Raw genomic sequence first — 13,213 nt, forward strand, 5'->3', positions numbered from 1 at the left:
CAGGAGGCATTCAGTATCCCTGGTGATAGAAAGCTGGGGTAGGGGTGGCACGAATATGTGGTAATAGAAGGAGGTCAGTGTGAAAAGGGGCTGAAGGAGACAAATCAGTGCTGACCAGGGGAGGAAGCGCTGAGTCTCCAGCGGCCTGGGCGCTGCTGACTGCTTGATCCTTTAGGATCCCGTGGCCCCCCATGGGAGACTCCTCCGGACCTACGATGGGGGTAGAGGTGGGTGGAAGAGGGCAGGGCCGGCATAGAGGCAGGGCTCTGAGGTGAAGAGAGGGGGAGACCAAAACCCAAAGACAGAAGCCCCCCTGAGGGGTGGGGAAATGGGGCTAGGCCAGAGCGTGCTGTTCGGGAAAGAGGCAGGAGCTCACCTGGACTGTGGCAGGTCCGCCGCAACACCTCACTCAAGAAGGTGGCCTGGTCAGCAGTGGTCAGTGGGATCTCCCGGTCACTCAGCTCCTGCCCCAGGCAGCTGTGCAGCAGGCACAGCACCATGTCGTTGGTGGGACAGGGCCCCTCGGCGAGAGGGACACCCTCTGGTTCTGCCCGACATACACTCCACTCAGCACCAAGAGCCTCCTGCCGGCCAGCCCCCTGGCTCAGCCCTGACCATGGCAGCCCTCCTGCAGCCTCCAAGCCTCCTCCTGTCCCAATGTTCCCACGCATGCTGACCCTCTACGTGTGGGTGAGTAAGTACGAAGTTCACCCACCTCTGGAAAGCAGAAGGAAGAACATCTGGAGCTGCTGACACTGAGGCAACAGTCCCATTAGGTCAAAATGGAAAGGGATCTCGTGGACACAGGTATCTCCTCCCTGGTCCAATCCTAGGAGGCAGGGAAGGAGGACGATAGCCACAGTGAGACCCGGACTCCCCAGCTACGGTTGCCTTCTCCCCACACACTTTCCTGTTCCATCCCAGGAGCCCCTTCCCCACTGACCATTAGAGATCCTCGGCTCTGGGGGCAGGGGACTCCATTCCTTGCTCTGGCACAGCTGTATCAGGTATTCAAAGCTCAGCATGGAGCCTATGCAGGCAGCGTCCCGAGGGTGGAGCTAGGGGACAAACAGCAGAGGTCAGGGGTCAGCCTGTCCTAGCCCAGAGTACTCTGGTGTCCAGCTCTCAAGGAAGCCCACACAGTCACAGACATGCAGAACACAGAGATTCAGAGGGACCAGGAAGCCCACAGCTGTGGTACTCCAGAGGGACGGCAGCTAACCCGGTAAGGTGTGGGGCTGCTTCAGAGGTCACTCACAGCTCGAGGGATCTCAGAGTATGTCAGGTCCCTCAGGTGCTTCCAGCTCTCGGGGCCAGGCCCCACTCGCCCATACTGCGGCTCTACCCACACCTCGGTGACCAGGTTGAGCTCTGAGTCTCCTTCCAGGGCCTCCACCTCCACATCGTTGTCATCATCTGTCGAGAAGCTAAAGGAGGAGGAGCCCTGAGCCTGGCAGAGCGGAGAGTCCGATCCACAACCGAATGGCAGGGGGTCAGTTCACGGAAGGCACACAGGTTGAACACAACTTGCGCGTGGCCTCTCTGGGCCCGTGTCTGCCTGAGGAAACGTCTGATGGGGTGCCTGGGTGGCTCAGTTAAGCGTCAGACTCTTGATTTTGGCTCAGGTCATGATCTCACAGTTTGTGAGATCGAGCCCCACATAGGGCTCTGGGCTGACAGTGTGGAGCCTGCTTGGGATTCTCTCTCTCTCTCTCTCTCTCTTTCTCTCTCTCTGCCCCTCCCGCCTCCCCCCAAAAAACTTAAAACAAACAAACAAACAAACAAACAAACAAACAACAAACAGCACCCTTACCCCGACTCTCCTGCAGCCCGGGAGACAGAACTTCAGGGGTAGTAGGGAGAAGGGAGAATGTGGAGAGAGGCAGCTCTCCAGGCAGACCCGGGTCTCACCTGTCTTTGGTGGAGGTAGAGTGTGGGGGGAAGAGGATGTACTGGACAACACATGTGTGCCTCTCTTCGCCTGCAGCCTGCCCCAGGGACTCATTCTGGGGGCAGAATGGGAGATCTTGGGTAAACCTCAGCCAAGCCAGAGACTTGGCCCGGCCCAGCTCTGGCCCCCAGAACTCTAGCCCCTTGCCACGTTGTCCTGGGACTGGCCTCAGGCTCTGGGTCCTCTGGCCACAGGGTCCCCATGAGGCACCGTTTCCAGCAGCCCCAATGCAGCTCAGAGGCAAGTGTCCCTCCAGTGACAGACCTTGTTGGGGAGGTGTCACAAGGGACGGCACACACCTGAATTGGAAGCTCCAGGACCATGTTGATGATTCCTTCCCCACTGCAGGCAAAGTGGAACCCTTCTGACAGTCGGACTCTGAAGCCCCGTAAAGGTGGGGGCGGCGACAGGATGAGATGGGAGAGAGATGCTCAGAGTCCGTCCCCCTGCCCCATGCCACTTCCATGCCCACCTCCCAGCAGCCATCCAGGCAGACCCGTGTGCTGACAGCCCTGTTCAGACTACTGGTGCCTCAGGTGCAACAGCTCTAGCTGCACAGGCCAAAGTGAACAGACCTGGGGGAGGGGCAGGGGAGGGCAGTGGCAGGCGCTGCTCTGCGCTAAATCCTGTGCAGAACAGCAGTGGCTCAGAGGCTTAGAGATGGGCGGGCTCTGACTCAGGCTTCCTGCCAGCGGTCACCCAGAGTCTATGCTTGCTCTCTCCCTGCCCTGAGCTGCCCGGCCAGGCTTGGGTAACATACTCGGTGAGGACAGAGAGGAGCTGCGCGATGGCGCTGAGTGGCAGTGCGGGGACCAGGCCCGATGGGATGCTCCAGAGCCAGCGCTGGTGGTAGAGGTAGCGGGACAGCGACGCTAGGCTAGAGGAGGCTGAGCGGCCTGACACCAACGGCAGTGGCCCTGGTGGCTCCAGCGTCAGTAAGAAGGGTGCCCGGTAGTCCAGGGGTAGCTTCTCATACCTGGACAATGGAGGCAATCGCTTGATCTCCGCTCATTCCCAGCTACGCCCCAGCCCTCCCACGTGCCCCGGCCTGGGCCCCAGCCTCTACACCAACCTGATGAGTAGCTTGTCCAGGGGTTTATGCAGGACCACAAGGCAGGGCCGGTCAGACAGGGCCTGCTGCGGGCCCAGCATTGGGGGGGACTTGGAGGGAGAGCTGCCCCCACCAACACCCCCCAGCCCTTTTCGTTTGACCTTGGGTGTTGGCTCCTTGCTTTGCACCCGGTGGGGGAAACGCAGCCGCAGGATCTCTTCCCGCAAGCCCGACACAATCTGGGAAGAAATGTGATCAGATCCTCCTAACCCCGTCTCCTATAGATCTGGGAGAAAGGGTCCCCAGATAAAGTGATTCAGCCCTCTACTCCAAGCATTCCTTGGCCTGGGGGCTCCTTTCTCCACTGGCCCTGGCCTTGTGCAGTTTGTGGGGAAGGAGCTAGTCCACTCTACAGGGCTCCTAGGTCCGGGAGTCAGGCAGTGCCCAGCTTACCTTGTGCCGGGCCTGGGCCGGTGTGCCGATGGGAAAACCCAGACGAAGAACCATGCATGGGGCCTTGGAAATGATGCGGACCATGTAGAAGGAGGAGGGGGGCTGGTCTGGGGCACTAAGGAAAAATGGGGGTGAGTGAGCAGCCCTAGACTGGGAGTAAGTGGGTTGAGAAGGAGGGGGGAGGTCTGGGGTCAGAGGAAGAGACATGGGATGCAGTGGAGGGGGAGGAGTGAGGGGACATCATTTTGCCCACCTGGAGAGCAGCTTCACATAGGAATAGCCCTCGACCAGCACGAAGCTGCTCCAGTCCCGGAGCAGAGAGGTCAGCGAGGAGTGAGAGATCCTGCACTGCACGGTGCTGTAGCGCCCATTGCTGCCGGGAGTGTGCAAGTGCTTGGGAATTGGTCTGGAAGACAGGTGCACAGAGGTCACATCTCACAGCCCCAAGCTTGGGGACAAAAAACAGATAAATTGCTACTTCTCTCTTCTGGGTGCTATCTGAGGATGTGGGGGTGGACGAGCAGGAAGACCAGGAAAGGAAAGGGTCATCGTTTTTCCTTGGCTAAAGTTGGTGAGGGCTCATCTGCTGTTCCCCTTTCCCATCACCCCCTGTCCCCTCAGCCCGTGGAGGGTACCCACGTGTCATGCTCCAGGATCAGTACTAGGCGATGCATGTGCAGCCATCGCTGCCACGAATTAGCATCCATGGACAGCACTGGCTTCCAGTAGGCAGCGAACTGGGCGTGGGATGAGTCAGATCCGCTGTGCTGCAGGGAGAGCACCTGGGGACAGGAAGGCCTGTCCTATAGAAGCACTTGTGGACAAAGAGGGCACAACCTCCAAACAGCGAACAGGACCAGGGGGCCCAGGGGTCGGAGATGGCAGTGGTTTACGGCCAAAGGAACTTAGAGCCCAGCCTGAGACAGAAGCGAAAAACAGAGGCCTCTAGTATGAAGGCCAGATTAGGATGAGCTCAGAAACAGACCATGTAGCCCTTTAGAGGTAAATCCAGGCAAAGGATGGAGCCTGCCACGTTTCCGTCACTGACTTAAGAGGAATGCCGCTAAATGATGGGAGGAACTCGGGATGAGGCCACCACACGCCAGCATAAACCCCCCCTCATGGTTCAAGGCTGACAACTGTGGGCTGAGTGCGAAATAAGCACAGGACAAAGGAAGCTATGGTCTTCAGGAGGCGCACAGTTGAGGGTGGTTGGCACTGGTGGAAAATAGAGTTGCCAGAGAAAGCCAGAGTATGTCACATGGAGATGGGGCGAAGGGGCTCACAGTCAGCTGGGATGCCACCACCTACACGACACCCGTGGTCTGTCGAGGACAGCCTCTCTCTACAGACCCTTCTCTGCCAGGAACTTGGAAGGAGGGAGAATTGCTCTCAGGGATAAAGCTTAGAATTCTGGTCCAGGTGCCTCAGACACGAGGGAAAGAAAGAGAAGGTGGTTCTGGCCTCCAGAAGCTGTGCCAGTCCAACATGGGCGGGCATGAAGCAGGGATCCCGAGCATCAGGGCTACTCACCGGGGTGGTGGAGCCAGGAGGGATATAGAAGAGTGGCACCCCACTCTTGGTGCTGTCAGGAAGCGTGAAATGTTCTGGGACCGAAGAGAAGGACTGAAGGTGGGCTAGCATCTGGTCCGTCTGGTTAATGCTGCAGAACAAGGGCTGGCCCTGAGTCACACCTGACTGTGGCGGGTACGGAGGAAGGCAGCTCGGGGGGGCACCTGGGACCCTCGACACGAGCCTGCTCCTCAGGGGCACTCTCTCCAGCTCCCAGTTTCACACCTCTGTCCCTCCCACACAACAAACGGCGTCGCTCACTGAGTGGTGACCTCACTCACCTCTGCAACGTGTTCCAGAACCGCCGGATAACATGGGTACGATATAGTGAGCGAATGGGTTGCCTTAGCGCACAGGACACATCATGCAGAATGTCATAGCCGCCTTCCATCGTCACTTCCACCCGAGTTCCTCGAGGGCCCTCCGGCTCCAGGGGCCAGGGCGCCACAGCCACATACTCAATGCGCATGTTGTGTTTCCACAGCAGCACCAGCTTCACCTCCAGCTGAGACCCTCCTTCAGGGGAAGCAGGAGGCTACTCAGGGGAAGAAGGGACAGGACTCCAGCCTGGGACTGAGTTCTATCCGAAACCCCCACCTACCTCATGGAACTCTAGCCTGGCTAAAGGTTCCAAGCATGGTTCCAGAGATTTCAGGCCTAGAGCCTGCCAACTGCCACAAACAGAAGTTTACAGGAGTGATCTGAAAACAGAGCCAAGTTCAGGACACCACACCAACCTCAGCTGACTTCTCTCTGGCAAAGGAGATGGAACTGGGAAGCTAAATGCTAAGAAGACTAACCCCTGAAGGCAGCTCAGAACCCATGTGTCTCAAATGACAAGCAGAATCTCATGTGTGATACCGAGGTGGCTTCTGCTTTGCCCAGCAGGTCTGACCCTTGTATGATGTGGCAGGGTTTAGTGACCCTTACCTTTGGCCAGGGTGACTTCTCGAACACTGTAGCCCTCTCGAAGCCGTACAGACACGGTGCTGACCAGGTCGGCTGGCACCTCCTTCTCAGTGTGCTTCTTCCGGCGCAGAGCCAAGGCAGGGTTGCTGCTTGCAGAGACCAGGTGCTCGTTAAATAAGCGGTGCTGAGAGCCTAGAAGACCAGCAAGGATGTGCAAGAGGCAGGCGGTTCTCTGTGAGCCTACAGAGATCTAGGGGGAGGGGCTACGCTGAAATCCCGGGGAGAGAAGAGTGTCAGAACAGTCAGCCCCAGGCACGCGCTCAATCTCTCTAGGGACCAGAACTCTCAAACCATTCCCGAATCACCTCTGGGTCCGTGCTACACTCCCCTGCCAGCCCCCACTTGCCCCAGTCTGATCCTCACCGCAGTAATACTCAGGATTCAGGGCTTCCCCACTGCGCAGGAAGGAGTAGAGGAGAAATGCCCGGTGGTAGACAGTCAGACCCAGGCTGCCTGGTTCTGGCTCAGGACAAGTGGACAGGTAGGAACCAAACGTGGCCATTGCGATGAACTTCATCAATTCCACATTGGGCACGTGGCCAAAACTGCAGTCATAAGAGTAAACTCCTCCCACCTAGAGAAAATGAGGAATTAGAGGCACCAAAAGAGGCACCTGAGAAGGAAGTACAAAAAAGTGGAAGAGACTGGGCTGGGTGGCTGCGCCCATCTCCCAGATGACAGAGCGGGAAGAGGGTCAACATTCTCCCAGGAAAGAACACTGCTCTGCAACTTTCCTTCCCTGGGCTCCTGTCTGAAGCCCATTCCATCTGGCCATGCCCTTTTTCAGAACGTCAAACACCAGACTGCACCACTCACTAAAGATTGTGAGAAATGGTTCATTGGCTTCCTGTCACCATCCGAGAGACGTCAGCGTCTCTAACAAAATGCTTCTCAAACCTTAGGGTACAAAACACCTGGGGAATCGCTTCTCGGCCTTTTGGCTAAGATCAAGTGCAAAACACCTGGGGATATTGTTAAAGTGCAGTAGGTCTGGGATGGGCCTAAGATTTTCCATTCCTAACAAGCTCTGTGGTGATGCCAATGCTGCTGGTCCATGGGCCATATTTTGAACCCGAAGCCTGTAGATCAGAGATTGGCAAACTACACATAACCTGTGTGCCAAATCTAGCACATCAGCCATTTTTATAAATAAAGTTTTATTGGAACAAAGCCATTCCCATTCATCTTGTCTATGACTGCTTCGATACGGTAAGAGCAGAGCTGAGTAGCTGCGACATCCGTTTGGCCAGCAAAGCCTAAAATACTGACTAGCTGGCCCCTTCAGAAAATGATGACAGACCTATTCTAGAAGGTTCATTCATATCCCTGGCCTCTCAGAGTTCCTGAACCCTCATTTCCAGAAACGAACTCTATTCCACTCACTTGCCTGCTGGCTACATGCTGGCTCTTAGCTTCACTTGGAACCACTTCATTTTTGCAATTTCAGTTGCCACATCCTACTGATTACACACAATTTTATCTCTTTGGATTCCTTCCATCCTCCTTCTCCTGCTGCTCTCTGACCTCATTAAGACTGCCAGCCCTCGAACCTCTACTCTTTCCAAGTCTATCCCTGGCCCTCTTGACTTTACTCCTCTTCCCCCTTAAAAGCCCAACTAGGATCACAACCTCTATACCTGGGTCCCAAATGGAGACAAGTGCAATGGTGTATAGGCTGACACCACATCAGAACATATGACACCCAACCCAGCAAGTCCTTCAGGGCTGTCCTCAATCCTGTTCTCCCAACTCTGGCCTCCCTCACAGTACTTACCCTTCCCTTTTCCTTCAGGGAGAGACCAGAGACCCTTAGCAGAATTATCTACATCTTCACTTCTATCCACTCCAAAAGAGTCCCTTGATCTACTTCTTGAGCCAACACCGTCCTGTCAATGTAGAGACTTTACTCCATCAGGTTTCCTTTTCTTTCCCTTATTTTCAAATCCTGCTTCCTCACGGTTCCTCAGAAACATGCTGGTATCTAGCTTAAAACAACAAAACAACAGGGGCGCCTGGGTGGCTTGGGCAGTTAAGCGTCCGACTTTGGCTTAGGTCATGATCTCACGGTTCATGAGTTCAAGCTCCGCACCGGGCTCTCTGCTGTCTGCACGGAGCCCGCTTGGAATCCTCTGTCCCCCTTGCTCTCTGCCCCTTCCCCGCTCGTGCTCTTACTCATGTTCTCTCTCAAAGATAAATAAACATTTAAAAACACAAAACCAAACAGAACAGAACCAAGCATCTGTCTCTTCCACCCTGCACTTCCCTCTGGCTACTGTTCTCGCTCTTGTTCCCCCACTTGATCTGAGCAGCCAAATTCCCTGTGTTAACACTCTTCCATCCACTGCAATCATTTCCCTGGCCACCTCTTCACTGAAATGACCTGAAGAAGATCCCCGTGACCTCTTAATCACCAAATCCAAAGGGTACTGTTCATTCCTCATTTTACACGATCTTTCTGCTGCCATCTCACACTGTTAACTACTTCTTTCCTCCCCAAACTCTGACTCCTTTGACATGAGAACCTCCTGGTTCTTGTCTGATTATTTCCCTTCATTCTTTGCTGGGTTCTCTTCTTACAAAAGACCTTTAAACACCGGTATTCCCCAAGGTTCTTCAGGGACCCTCTTCTCTTCTCAATCACCATCTGTAGGCTGACAAATTCTAACTCTCTCAACTAGTGCTGTCTCCTGAGTACCAGATCTGCATCTCCAACTGCTAACTGCTATGAATAGCAGCCATCTATTACATAATTATGCACTCTGCCGAGCACTTTAAATGCATTGTCGCACCCAGTGAAGTAGGCACCATTATAATCTCCACTTACAAATGAATCCGACCAAGAATCAAGTGATGTGCCCAATGTCACACAGCTAATAAGCAGAGATGGGATTCAGGCCAAGTATGCCTAACCCCGAAGGTGATGCTTCCAACTGCTATCCCACGGATCCATAAGCGCCTCAAATGCAACACGCACAAACTTGGGCTCATCATCTTGTCCTCACTCCACCCCAGCTGCTTCTCCTCGTTTGCTCTGCTGGCTACCCAGCCACCACTGGAGTCACAAACTTAGAGACATCTTTAACCTCTCTTTCTTGCTCACCCCTCACACCTTGCTAATCATAAGTCATGCTGACTCCACCTCTTCATTTTCTCAATTCTATCCCCTTGTCTCTTACCCTTTATCCCCCTAATTTAAGCCCTGCTCCTCTCTCACACTGACCACCACAATTAATAATCTCCCGGCCTCCACTCCGGATTTCACGCAACAGCAAGAGTGACCTTTATAAAACATAAACCCAACTAGTGGCTTTCCTTATACTTACCCACGTCACCCACAGAGTTATGCTGAAATGCCGTAATACAGCAGAACCAGCTCTTCGTGTTCTGGCCAGTGCCTACCCTCCAGCCTTGTTTCCCAGAGTGCTTTGCCTCCCACCCTACAGTCCATCAATCCAAACTGGCTGTGGTTCACTGAAAATTCCTATTCCTTCCTTTGCTCAAGCTAGTTTTTGGGTTTTCTGATCCTTGCAATGAAAACGGTAATCACTCATCTAATGGGGGAGATGAGGCTGGAAATGGCTGTCAAATTTCAAAACTTGCACTCTTTTTACTATAACATGCTGTTTCCCCACACCCTGAGGACAAAGATGAGAGTCCTCTCCCACCACTGCCATCTATCCTGTTCCATTTTTTTTTTAATTTTTTTTTTTAACGTTTATTTATTTTTGAGACAGAGAGAGACAGAGCATGAACGGGGGAGGGTCAGAGAGAGGGAGACACAGAATCCAAAACAGGCTCCAGGCTCCGAGCTGTCAGCACAGAGCCTGACGCGGGGCTCGAACTCACAGACCGCGAGATCGTGACCTGAGCCGAAGTCGGCCGCTCAACCGACTGAGCCACCCAGGCGCCCCCATCTATCATGTTCTAGACAGGACACCTATTCCCCCCACCGACACACAAGCAACTACGTTATTGGCTTTATGTGGGAAATCATCCCCTGTAAGAAAGTAACCAGGCATATCCAACTTTGTGATATACCACACTTCCCTCTCATCCTTTCTAGAAAGTCCTCACCTGCACAAAGGAACAAGCCACGGTGCCACTGCGAAGCTGGTTCAGCAATGTCTCACAGACAGCAACATCAGGGACACTGGTCACCCCATCTGTGATCACGATGATACCTGGAGCAGGAAATATCAGACAGATCTGGGGACACTGACCAGATCAAAGCTACAGGGGGGCATCCAATTGATGGGGCCCTTCAGACCTCAGTGTCTACCGACTGATGTGTTTTATGATCCACACCCTTCCCTTTTCCCTTCCCTCCTGCTTCTCCCTCCTGAGTGCTGGACCCCAGTCTCCGAAGTGATGTCCTTGGAGCTCGACTCCCTCCCACTAGGGTCCTGGATGGTTGTCAGAGCTGGGGGTGCTTGAGAGAGATGCTCAAACACACACACAAGGAGACAGATCCTCTTCTCTGGGGCCCACTGATCCCCTGGAACCTGTATCTATACTGCTAATGCCCCCTTCCCGTACCCTCCTATTTCCCCAGCCCCACCAAATGTCCTTCTACTGACCTGCACTAGAGTTTGAAGGGAGCAACTGCAGTGCCAAGATGCCTTGACGAATCATACTGACCAACCCAAGGTCAGCTGTCACCATGGAGACTCCCACCTTCCGGCCAGGGGGCTCCCCCGAGTCTGGGGACTGGTCTTCGGCCTGGCCCGAGTTACAGATGAGACAGAATGGGTCAGAGAGAATTACCGTCCCTCCCATCCACAGCAAAGCCAGAATTTACAGCCCAGCACTGCCACCCAGGCCTGACAGGCCTACTCCTGTGAGGACCTCAACCCCTTGCCATGCAGCCAAGTCCTGACTGTGCTTGCTCTCCTAGCATGTGCTCAGATGCTGACAAGGAGTCGGACACCAGATGAAGCACCAGATTATACTGGAGCAGGCTTCTCCACCTTTTATGGCCCCTTTCCCATCACGATTATGAAATATTTTATACATCAATCGAATTAAGTCTTCAGACATAGAGCACTCAATTTGCTTGGCTACTTCTAGGATATGCAAAGGAATGAGCCAAGTGCATTCTAGTGAGTTCAAGCAGCTTTATCCCTGACTGAACAAAATCGTAGCGATCAAAGCCACACACGATCACCTTCTCAGATCCACTGGGGGAGGAGATCTAGGACTGAAAAAGACACCAGCACACGGTCTTCACGTTTTCTCCTGGCAAGAATGTGTGTCTTGGGAATGTATCTGAGCCCTCCTCCTCCAGCAGGGAACCTGTTGCGTGCACTCACCAGCGCTTCTAACCTTGGCTCACTCTGGCTCTTAGCCCCTTTCCCTGACCTCTCTTCCCTCTGTACTGGGGCTTGTCCTTCCTCTCTCCCCTCTGTCCCTTAAGAGCTCCTCTTTCTAAGTGGTCTCCACCCACTTTCTCTCCCACATACCTGACTCTGAGGGTCATACTGCTGCTGCAGCATGGTGGCCACCTTGTCCTCAAAGAGACAGAGCTGTTCATATACCTGCTGCAGGAACACCTCCCGCTGGGAAGGGTCCAAAAGGCAGCCCTGTACCAGCACCTGAGAAGCACAAGGGAAAGACCAAGACATGAAGGTCAGGGGGACACTGGAAAGTACTCTTCTGGTGTGCCTATGTATCTCCACAGCTCTCTCTAGGCGCTCCTGACTTCTCGTGCAAGCAGGGTGACTAAATCCACAGCCAGTTCTTCTCGTGTCAGATCATCTACTCCACCGGGGATACCAGGCCGTTAGTTATCTTCATCTGGGTTCACAACCTTCCTCTGCTTACGGTCCTGCACACTGGGTTTCCCCAAGCTCCCACATGGGGGTGCCATAAGAGCTTCCATCTTGGGTCATCAGACAGCCCCACCTCAGCCTGGCAAAGCCTTTCTCATTCCGACTCATACATTTTTATTCTTGTTGATCTTGAAGCACTGCACACAGAGGCAGCTCTGGACCTTTTTTCTTTTCGGTACAACATCATCTTCCCTGTGAATGTTCCTTCCTTCCTTTTCCCCTCAGCAGGTAACTCCTACCCCCCCCCCCCCCTTCTTCATACAGAAAGGAAACCAGTCAGCAGGAACTCCCTGCTTGCCTTAACCCCAGGGGGGTACTACTCTCCAACCACCGAAAACACCCACAATATTTACTCGAAGTTTGTATCTGTGTCCTTGTTCTTCTTTTGAAACTCTGAAGAAACGATTCCTCATCCTCTTCTGTTTCCCAAAAGCTAATCTCTCCAACTAATCTTGGACCTCTTGCCTAATGCCTTCATTCTCTCTCCATGGGGTTCCTTTCCTCCTCCTTTCAACATAAATGAAGTGCCCCCATCCTAGAAATTTCATACGGGCCTGGTGGTCCCTGGGAACTCTCCTTTCAGACTCCTACAACCTTTTCACAGGCCCACTACTCCCCTACCCCTGCCCTCCTGCGCAACAACTACTTCTTCACTCCCTATTCGGAACTGGGGAAATGGGTGGTCACAGCCGGGAGAGGGGGACTCTGTAAGTCCACAGGCCTAAGAGAAGAAAAATGGAATCAGAGGAATAGTAGGGACTGGGGTTATAAGGTGAGAAAGATGTTCACAGCTATATTGTTTAGATGTGAAAAGTGGGTCAGCCCAAGAATCCTACACTAGGGTTTGGCCAAATATATAATGATAAATTGTGATGAAATATCAAACCAAGCAGCAATTAAAAATCATATTTTCAGGGGCGCCTGGGTGGCTCAGTCGGATGGGCGGCCGACTTCGGCTCAGGTCATGATCTCGCTGTCCGTGAGTTTGAGCCCCGCGTCGGGCTCTGTACTGACCGCACAGAGCCTGGAGCCTGTTTCGGATTCTGTGTCTCCCTCTCTCTCTGACCCTCCCCTGTTCATGCTCTGTCTCTCTCTGTCTCAAAAATAAATAAACGTTAAAAAAAAAAAATCATATTTTCAAAGAATACTTAGTGACAAGGAAGAATGCCCATATTATAGATTTAAAAAGCAGGATGTAAAATTATGTGTCTGGAATCAGCCTGATAGTTTCTTCTCCTCTCTTTGGATGGTGGTGGCGAGGGAGGATAAACAAGTACTCAAAAGCAAGAAGGAAATTCCATAAAATGTTAATTGTAGTTATTTCTGGGTGGTGTATTATGGGTAAGCTTTGTTTTTCTTTATATTTTATGTATTTTTCAAGTTTCCTCC

General features: G+C 53.3%; 1 protein-coding gene across 4 annotated transcripts in view; it reads right to left on the reverse strand.

The window, feature by feature from the left end:
* Positions 1-13,213, reverse strand: part of SZT2 (SZT2 subunit of KICSTOR complex) — a 52,172-nt gene that overhangs the window by 24,918 nt on the left and 14,041 nt on the right. For all 4 annotated transcript variants that reach the window (XM_053896391.1, XM_019428959.2, XM_019428960.2 and 1 more), the window contains exons 5-23: positions 11,456-11,587; positions 10,574-10,715; positions 10,071-10,177; positions 6,360-6,570; positions 5,958-6,128; positions 5,309-5,543; positions 4,989-5,118; positions 4,095-4,237; positions 3,709-3,861; positions 3,456-3,570; positions 3,024-3,241; positions 2,712-2,927; positions 2,251-2,329; positions 1,912-2,006; positions 1,259-1,427; positions 944-1,058; positions 716-829; positions 377-547; positions 116-210 (exon numbers count right to left, since the gene is read on the reverse strand). In XM_053896391.1, the coding sequence (XP_053752366.1) occupies positions 116-210; positions 377-547; positions 716-829; positions 944-1,058; positions 1,259-1,427; positions 1,912-2,006; positions 2,251-2,329; positions 2,712-2,927; positions 3,024-3,241; positions 3,456-3,570; positions 3,709-3,861; positions 4,095-4,237; positions 4,989-5,118; positions 5,309-5,543; positions 5,958-6,128; positions 6,360-6,570; positions 10,071-10,177; positions 10,574-10,715; positions 11,456-11,587 (2,811 nt within the window). The remainder of the gene's footprint in view (positions 1-115; positions 211-376; positions 548-715; positions 830-943; positions 1,059-1,258; positions 1,428-1,911; positions 2,007-2,250; positions 2,330-2,711; positions 2,928-3,023; positions 3,242-3,455; positions 3,571-3,708; positions 3,862-4,094; positions 4,238-4,988; positions 5,119-5,308; positions 5,544-5,957; positions 6,129-6,359; positions 6,571-10,070; positions 10,178-10,573; positions 10,716-11,455; positions 11,588-13,213) is intronic.

Source organism: Panthera pardus, unplaced genomic scaffold, assembly GCF_024362965.1.
Source record: "Panthera pardus isolate Hobbes unplaced genomic scaffold, ASM2436296v1 HiC_scaffold_11, whole genome shotgun sequence".
In the NCBI taxonomy this organism is placed as follows: domain Eukaryota; kingdom Metazoa; phylum Chordata; class Mammalia; order Carnivora; family Felidae; genus Panthera; species Panthera pardus.